Below are 9,289 nucleotides of genomic sequence, written 5' to 3' on the forward strand. Positions count from 1 at the left end.
CTAAGTGGGTTTCATTGTGAATGAGATTGGAACAATGATATGGGTAAATGTGAAATGAAAATAATGCACATGTATAAATAAGATTAAATCTTGTATAAAGCTGTGGGTGATTTTTGTTGGGATTCAAGATTAGTAATGATGTTCCATGTGTGCGCACAAAAATGAATAATTTTTTAGGCTCTCTATTTATAGAGACAAAAAATAAACGATTCAATCAACATTTTTCTAAAATAATCATCCATATTATTTGAAATAATTAGTTAATTAAAAATATTTTTAATATAGATGTGAATTTATGTTTAAATATTTTTATGAATACTAAAAGTATTTCTTATTTATTCATTTCTATAAGCGATAGAAGCAATCGTTTTTAGAAAAATATATTTCAATAATTTATTTTTTGAAAAATAAATGGAGCTCAAATAATTTAGGTATTTCGTTGAAAATAAATGATTTGAAAAATATATTTCTAAAAGTAATTTTGTATCTGCCCAAAAAAAAAATAATGAATAATTTTTTCATGGCCGATGAGGGATAATCAGGCTCGAACCGATGACTTCCACCACGTCAATGTGACACTCTACCCCTGAGTTATATCCCTTCCCTGCTCCCATCAAGAAATAGAACTGACTAATCCTAAGACAAAGGGTCAAGAAACTCAACGCCACTATTCCACTATTCTTGAACAACTTGGAGCCGGGCCTTCGTTTCGCACTATTACGGATACGAAAATATATTTTTTTTAAATATTTTCAGAATTATTTAATTTCTGCTAAAAACGAGACAGACAAAAATGTCAATTGAGCTTCGACAGCAAAAATCCTCCTTCCCCAACTGACAGCTGAACTGTGTAGCTAAACAGCACAAAAAAGAAACAATCTGCAGTTTGTTGATTGCCGGATCTTGTTCTTCAAGTTGAATCTAAAAACTACCAAAAAGACTTGAAGCGTATCAAACGAGCGAAGGAGATCTAGATGACAGATTCCAAATGGAAGCAATCCATTCTCTACTTGGCGTCCATCTATACACTTCTGTACCTCGTCCACTCCTCCATCCTCCACAAGCTCTTGCTCGGCCACGAGAAGCTCCACATCAAGAGAAAGCCGGTTCTTCCCCTCCGATTTCGCCCCGACGGCACCTTCAAGATCTTGCAGGTTTGCTTCTTCTCAGCTGCTTCCGGCGTGGTTCTTGCTTTCCGAGTTTTGTTGGGTTTGATCCCGAATCTCGTGTTGGGGGGGTTTTTCAAGGTGGCCGATATGCACTATGCAAATGGGGTCATGACTCGGTGCAGAGACGTGTTGCCGTCGGAGTTCGGAGAGTGCTCTGATCTCAATACGACCCGCTTCGTCAAACGGATGATTGAGTCTGAAAAGCCTGATTTCATCGCCTTCACGGGTACTTCAATGGTGACTTCATCGTCATTGTCTTAAATTTTTTCTTGTTTCTGTTTCCAAGATTGTCTTTTTAATGGTTAAAAACAGATCGAGGGAGGAATTGCTCTAGTAATATTGCCAGATGAGTTGGTGCTTGTTGTTCTGTTTGTGGAGTTGGTATCTATAGTAGGGAGTTTTCACAGCATACACATGAATGCTTCCATCGCTTGTGAAGCAAAAGCGTTGTTGGAATGTGTTTTTCTAAGGAATGATACTTTTGTGGGAAAGACAAAACAGTTCTGATCTATAAATGCAACATGAAACTGGAATGTCGATAACATTAGAGATGTGGAAGCATGCTCGTATCCCTTCATGACATTGCTCTTTTCATTGAGTCCCATAAAGACACCCTTGTGAATGCTTCCATCGCTTGTGAAGCAAAAGCGTTGTTGGAATGTGTTTTTCTAAGGAATGATACTTTTGTGGGAAAGACAAAACAGTTATGATCTATAAATGTAACATGAAACTGGAATGTCGCTAACATTAGAGATGTGGAAGCATGCTCGTATCCCTTCATGACATTGCTCTTTTCATTGAGTCCCATAAAGACACCCTTGATAGGTAACACATTCTGCTAAAGAGGAATTGTCACCTTACGTAGTCAATGGCAAAGGGGAGGTCCAACTTTCACAGGCTGTTCATGTAGAAAACAGAAGCCTCCTGATTTAATGCTGTAGACTTCTGAGGATGACAAGCTTCTGATCTGGTGTTGGGTCTTCTTTATAGAAACTTCGTAGTTATTTCACATTCGAGTCCAAAGGATGCATATATTAGGTACTGATATGTAACAGATTCATTTACTTGAAGAATCTGTTCCCACTTGCCTTAACTGTTAGCTCAATAGCTCGAATTGTCGGGACAACAAAAATCTATTGGCATTGCATTTAAACCATATGTATTATAAGCTTCGGATTAGTGGCTTACTGAGCAGAAAGGCACTTTGCCCTGTGTTCACTTTGTTTAATTAATACTTCCGGGGAAATCTGTTTGGTCTTATATTAGTTTCCAAGCTTCAGGTTTTGCTAGTCCACTTTTTCTCTCTAGTGAACGTTCCCTTTCAGGAGGATGTAGATTGTATCTCATGTTGGATTTTGTCTATACTTGATATCCTAGGCTTTGCTTATTATTTAGTATGGAAGACATTAACATGCTATTAGTTATCACGATGACCTATTATGCTTTGACGCAGCAGGGTCTTTGACATTAAACCAGGTTAGGTTGATAATCCATATGGTTCATATTGTTCTTTGTGGTATCATGCAATTTTTAGGGATTGCTCAGACGCCTGCTATATAATTTGGTGTACACATTGTTTTGTTTATTTTTCTGATTGAATGAAATGTAAATGAAGTAATATGTTTCCATTTAAATGACGTCAATAAAGCTTGCTTGCTTACCAATAATGAGAAAAGAAGCATTATGTTACTGATTGTTAATACATACTTTTAGAAGGGGAGAAATCAATTCTTGCCCCATGGTGATATTTGATCTTACAGCATCCACCACCATAACTGGCATTTTTTGTTTCGGTTAAGTGTTTTTCACATATAGTTTTCCATATTTGCATACAATGTCTGGATCTTGTGTTCACGCAAGTGTGTGACTTTTCAACATCTTCCAAATATATGCATGAATGAAGGACAATGATGTTGGAATCTAACCTTTAAAATTTATCGGTAGAGTGCTCCAACCAAAGGTTAGATTAATTTATAGCCAAGAATCCACAGTATGACAAAACTAAACCTAGTTCCTACCTATGGTCTGCTGTGGACTAGCTAGCGGACGAAACTACGCATGCTTCTATTTCGCATAGGCAGTCAAAAGGTGTAAACTCTTGTCTTCTTAACTAAAGTTGTTCTTATTCATTTGCTATTGCTGCGAAAGTTTATCTCAACTTCATGATGCCAGGTTTATATATAACAGTACATGACCACTCCTTGTGCTGTTAATGACTTAGTTGGTTATGTTGTTTTGTGTAGGTGATAATATTTTTGGCCCAAGCACTGCTGATGCTGCTGAATCTCTGTTTGGAGCCTTTGTTCCAGCAGTGGAATCTAAGCTTCCATGGGCAGCAATTCTAGGAAACCATGACCAAGAGTCTACAATGGATCGAGAAGAACTGATGTCTTTTATATCTCTAATGGATTACTCAGTCTCACAGATTAATCCATCTCATGATGATCTAGCTACCTCGGACATTGATGGGTACGGAAACTATCATCTGGGTGTGCATGGTCCTCCTGGCTCTAAGTGGGCAAATAGCAGCATCCTCAATCTTTTCTTTCTTGATAGTGGAGATAGGGCAGTTGTTCAAGGAATACGGACTTACGGTTGGATTAAGGAATCACAACTTCGGTGGCTAGTTGGATTGTCTGAGAAACTCCGGGTACACAGAACCACACTTACGCGCTCAATGCATGTTTCTTTTACAAATTAGCAATTTAATTTTCAAATCATGAGATTTGATCTTCAAAGTAGACCAGCAACTTTAATTGGTAACTTGGTGGATGGTTTTTGGCTATATAGTGCAAATGATCCAGTCTTAGTGTGTTATAAAATATCCATTCCATCTTTTTGACATTCGGATTGTGTAGTTACCAACTTCTTGAAGCCCACAATGGTAAATCTGTTTGGTTGATTACTATTCTGTTTATCTAAGGAACGGATTTCATAACATGTCTGAGATTAGACAGTTCCATTACAAATTTTGCTACGTTAGTAAGTTTAAAAGGTGCCCATGCAATATCACCAAATTTAATCAGGTGTGATCAGAACTCAATCTGCATTCTGGTTCTTCATTAGCAAAAACAAGCTCGCTCTCCTTAGTGTCATCAGTTCTCATCCTATCCAAGCATCAAAGAATGGATTACCCTAGATTTAGAATTTATTAACATGTTGCAGATTAAACACTAACAGGGTGGACGACTGGAGGAGACTGATGCTTCATTCCCAGCTCTTGTGTTTTTCCACATTCCAATCCCAGAAGTACGGGAGCTCTATTACCAAAAGATTGTGGGCCAGTTCCAGGAGGCGGTCGCTTGTTCGTCCATCAACTCAGGGGTTTTAAAGACATTTATTTTGATGAGAGATGTGAAAGCCTTTTTCGTGGGCCATGATCATACAAACGACTTCTGTGGGAACATTGATGGTGTATGGGTTTGCTATGGTGGAGGCTGTGGTTACCACGGGTATGGTAAGGCGGGGTGGCCGAGAAGAGCTAGGGTCATTACAGCGGAACTTGGGAAGAGTCACAGGGACTGGACCGGGGTTGAGAGGATCAGTACTTGGAAACGGCTAGATGATGAGGAGCTGAGCATGATAGATGAACAGGTTCTCTGGGATTCTGGATCAACCTCATGAAGACAACCAGAGGTACAACTGCTTCTGAATTGACTGTAACTGTTGCATATTCTTCTGTAAAATATTGTTGCCAAGAGTCATGACTGTACTTCAGAAAACTCTTCTTAAAGTATGATAATTGATACTCTTTCTCAAGAGCTTCCAAATACTTGACAATTTTGCTTGAGGAACAATGAATTGCTGGATTTGATTATGTATTGACACCTAAATTTTGATTTAATTTTTTCAATCATTTTTTGCATAAAAATTAGAGCTAATATTTTAGCTCTACCAAAAATAATTAAGTCATTTTTCATATTATCTCTATTTTACTATAATTTTAAAATGTTCATACTTTCGCATTCAATTAGACCGGTGGTGGAAGCGAATCAAAATTACGAGAAAATCCAGATTATTCTTGCTCTTTTTTTTTTTTCGAATTTGCTGCAAAACAAGTACGTGCTTCAATGAGAATCAGCAAATCTCTCGTGGGTGGTTCAATTACGGGGATGGACGCATTACGGGGAGACCTCAAGAAGATGTGGGCAATTGCAGATCCCAAGCATCAGAGTTTCCTGGGTTTTGAGACTTCATTACTATAATGCAGTTAGTGTCACAAGCACAAGATGGACAAGGCGTGATCATGAGACTGAAAAAAAAAAAAAAAAGGGAATGGAGTAGGTTGGGTTCTTGGAAACAAGCATCTGCGAGTGAGTACGAGTCATGGTCCACGACACCGCAACAAATCAAGAGAAGCTGGAAATTTGATAGGGCTTTTGATAGAACTTATTCGGCAGAAATTTTCGATGATTGCGAGTCAGATTTCGACTAGGCCGTTGAATAGATTGGTGATCAATATTGCACACGTTACGCATGTAACTTAATCTTCAATTTGCAAAGGTTATGAGTAATAGGACTGAATTATATGGAGAAGTGGTGTCGTAATCTTTATATTAGGCAATCTACAATATTAGCTGATCAGACTGGAAAAAATAAAAAGAATTGTGTAAGGCTCAAGGAAAAATCATGTGAAGGAATAAAGAAGAGATATGAGATCTTTCACATATTCACAATAAGAAAGAAAATATGCTCTTTTTCCTTGAAGATTCTGGACTACTTCACCTATAAAAAGGACGTTGATGTTCACTCAATGGGGAGGGGGGCACATAATCTGCACACACGGCACATTGAGAGAGGGTATGTTCTCTGGAGGCCAGCAAAGAAATTTTCTGCACGTACACTTGAGGGAGTTCACGTACGAGAGAACAAAGACCGACGCCGTCCCTGTTGCCGAGCATCCTGTTCTCATTAGTGCCATTTATCTGTCTAATTCAACTGCTGATTAAGGACCGATCTTCGCTACTGACCGGGGAGGATAGTCGTTGCTGCATGTTCCAGTTTCCAACCGTTGTTCAAGGGTGAATAGGCTGCTGTCCAAGGCTGCTGTCCAGGGCTTTTTTTTACTGTTGTCCGGTGTTGAAATCCCCTGCTGTCCAAAGAATTATTGTGCTGCAATTTGGGGCTCAAATACCAACTGTTCGCTGCTGATTTTTTGCTATTTGGATACCCGAATTAGTCCTTTTTTGGTGTTTTTTTTGTCACTAATCAGTGCAGAATTTTCTGGGACTATTGGTGGTTGTTCTCCTCATCTTTCTTCGCGCGAGAGCTTGCTATTTGGACACTTTACTTTGGGGGAATTAACCCTCAAATTCAGCCGGCAAGATGAGCCTCGACGGAACTCTAGGTGCGCGTGAATCTCACCGATCGGTCCAAGTCGTCTTGCTCGTTCGTCAATTTTTTTTTTCGGTTCAAGCTTGAATTAGGTAACATCTCTATCTCAAGATATTCTGAAAATTGATTGCATCATTTGAATGTTTAGATGAATGAAATTTTCGGATATGATGAGATTATTACCTAGTTTAAAAGATCGGAATCGGAAGTTATCTTGTGAATATCTTGAGTATCATTGAATTCGACTTTGGGATATATTGGCATATCTTTGGATACATCTTGTGGTTTAATTTGAATATAATTTGAGTTCTAATCATATCTTGGGGATGTCATGCATATCCGAAGCATATTCTGAATTCATGAGCATATTTCTGGATATTTGATTTGAATTTAAGATAATCTGAATCCCGATCACATCTTAGAGATATTGTGCACATCTTTTGGAATGTTCAAGATTATCTTGTGGTAACTTGAAACCCTTAAAAATTCTGATTATATCTTTTAGGTTTGGATAGTTATCTAAAAAATCTTTTTTTTTTCAAATCTCAAGAGATAATTTTCTAAGTTTAAAAGATATGTGAATCTTTTGTGGATAGGGGTCTATCCCCTTTAAAATTTCTGCACCTACTCCTAGTTGGCCGAGAAATTAATTTTTTTTTTATATACCTTAGTCTAATTCAAATATTTTTATAATCTACCTTGAGTATACTTGTGCCTTGTCCCTCGGAATATGTGCATTGTGGATGACTATCTGACTTTACCCCCGAAATACGACGTCATATGCATATGAATTTGTCTAACCTATCCCATAACTTTGGGACCGGATCGACAAATTTCATAATATATAAATTCACTATTTGACCCCACCCCCGGGTACGACGTGAATAAATTACCTTCTGACCCCACCTCCCGGGTACGAAGTGAATTCATCGAAAAATTCGGATTATAAGGTGTATTATGCTCAAGGTATATTATATTCTTATTTGATTCATTTTTTCATTAAAAAGTCATAAAATCATAAAAAAATCATCATGTCTCAGCTTTAAATGAATTTTTTCGGAAATTACATCTTAAGGTGACTCTTAATATAAATTGAAGCAATTTGTGTTAATTGTCGGATCAATTCATCATAAAAAAAAATAAAAAATTCATGGAAAGTGATGACATCTCATTCACATACCATATAGTTTAATTTTTCATGCATTATTTTCTTGCCATCCATGCATTCCATGTCATTAGCATATTCCACGTAGGTTACATATCATGAAATTTGGCTCATATTTGTCTTTGCATAAAAAATCTTTTATCATGGATTGTTCTTTCACGATATTTAGGCTAGAGCATTTCATCAAATTTTCACTCGTCGTGTGTATCCCCATCACTTATGCCATGTCATATGGTTCAGATTTCATACTGTATGTCATAGATTAGAATTCACATTTTTTTTTTTTTGCATTAAAATTTGATTTTTTTGAAGTCATCATGCATAATTGTTTTCATCATATAATGTTTTGTCATACCATCACATAGCTAGATTTTGCATATGGTTACATTGCATATCATCTAGTTGCATTTTCATAACATGCACTTAATAAAAATCCAAACAAAAATAAATTGCACCTTAATTCATTCATTGAAATCAATTGGATTCGCCAATCAAGAAAATTTTCACAAGTATGGTACCGAAAGTGTGTTAATTGAAAGATCAACATAATCAAGTCCCCGAACCTAAATTTCTGGTTAGCAGAAAATAAAGTATTCTCCCATACTTTACTTAGGTATCTAATCTACCTTCCAAAAAGATTAGTGGCGGCTCTGAAAATTGAAAATCTTTTGATTAAAATCACATGAACTTAAGTTGCGAATTGGTAGAGCTTGGGAGAGCTCGGGTTAGGTTAGTTAATTCATTTAATTAATCTAGTAATCCATTAACCTGGAATTCAATCCGAATTTTAGGTCGCAACATTATGCAAAATAGTTGACATATTGAAGGCGGCACTGTGGTTGAACATAATTTGACGATAACTGCATCCTATCATTATCAATTAAAACCATCTAAATTTATAACGCTAAGGGTTAAGATAGGTTCTACTCTGCTCATACTCGTAAGTGCTGATGTTTACTTCTGACTCAGGCAAAAACAATTCTTTGATTTCCAAGACCTAACTCATGTCGTTGCAGCTAGCTGCTGGACTTTGACGAGAGAAAAGTAGAGCCCATTTTCTCCTTCTCCGAGCTAGGACCCCTCTTCGACAATCCTCCCATTGTCGAGTACTGTTATTTTATCTGACCTTTGGATCGTGGATAGGTGGTGTGCCACGACCACACAGGTCCTGCCTGTCATGGTTTTCTCCAGTGCTCCCTGGATGAGTCTCTCTGATTCACTGTCGAGCAACACACTTGTCGCCTCATCCAAGAGTGGCATGGTCGGGCTTTTCAAGATTGCTTTCGAGAGTGCTAACCTCTGCCTTTTTTTCCCCAGGGAGTTGCACCCGTCTCTCTCCACAATAAGTTGCGTATCGTTCCTCGATCGAACTGCTCATTTAATACCATGAATGAGTCAACAAAAGATTTCAGTTGTTTAAACAGCAGAATAAAAAATTGCAAATGGGCTAATAAAACAGATCAACAGGCCTCCCGAATTAATGGGCATATTTGCAAGAGTTGCTGCTGCAATAACTTCAGAATCAGTCGCATTTTCTCTCACTTACCTGAAATTCTCATTGATCGTAGCTGCGAAGATAGTCGGATCTTGGCTCACCATCGCGATATGCAACCGTAATCCT

General features: G+C 37.7%; 1 protein-coding gene across 1 annotated transcript; it reads left to right on the top strand.

Moving 5' to 3' along the window:
* Positions 1-836: 836 nt before the first annotated feature.
* On the top strand, positions 837-4,941 carry LOC115751277 (probable inactive purple acid phosphatase 28). Its single transcript, XM_030689107.2, has 4 exons — positions 837-1,154; positions 1,248-1,395; positions 3,413-3,819; positions 4,350-4,941. Exons 1-4 carry the CDS (start codon positions 975-977, stop codon positions 4,791-4,793), a joined length of 1,179 nt encoding a protein of 392 aa, XP_030544967.1. The 5' UTR covers positions 837-974; the 3' UTR covers positions 4,794-4,941.
* The last annotated feature ends 4,348 nt before the right edge of the window (positions 4,942-9,289 follow it).

Source organism: Rhodamnia argentea, chromosome 4 (assembly GCF_020921035.1).
Source record: "Rhodamnia argentea isolate NSW1041297 chromosome 4, ASM2092103v1, whole genome shotgun sequence".
Classification (NCBI taxonomy): Eukaryota; Viridiplantae; Streptophyta; class Magnoliopsida; order Myrtales; family Myrtaceae; genus Rhodamnia; species Rhodamnia argentea.

What these genes read in the sequence shown, in the direction of transcription:
- LOC115751277 (XM_030689107.2), top strand. Translation starts at nt 975, where the DNA reads ATGACAGATTCCAAATGGAAGCAATCCATTCTCTACTTGGCGTCCATC. An exon ending in TGATTTCATCGCCTTCACGG is followed by an intron (nt 1,396 to 3,412) that starts GTACTTCAATGG and finishes TGTTTTGTGTAG; the next exon opens with GTGATAATATTTTTGGCCCA. An exon ending in GATTGTCTGAGAAACTCCGG is followed by an intron (nt 3,820 to 4,349) that starts GTACACAGAACC and finishes AAACACTAACAG; the next exon opens with GGTGGACGACTGGAGGAGAC.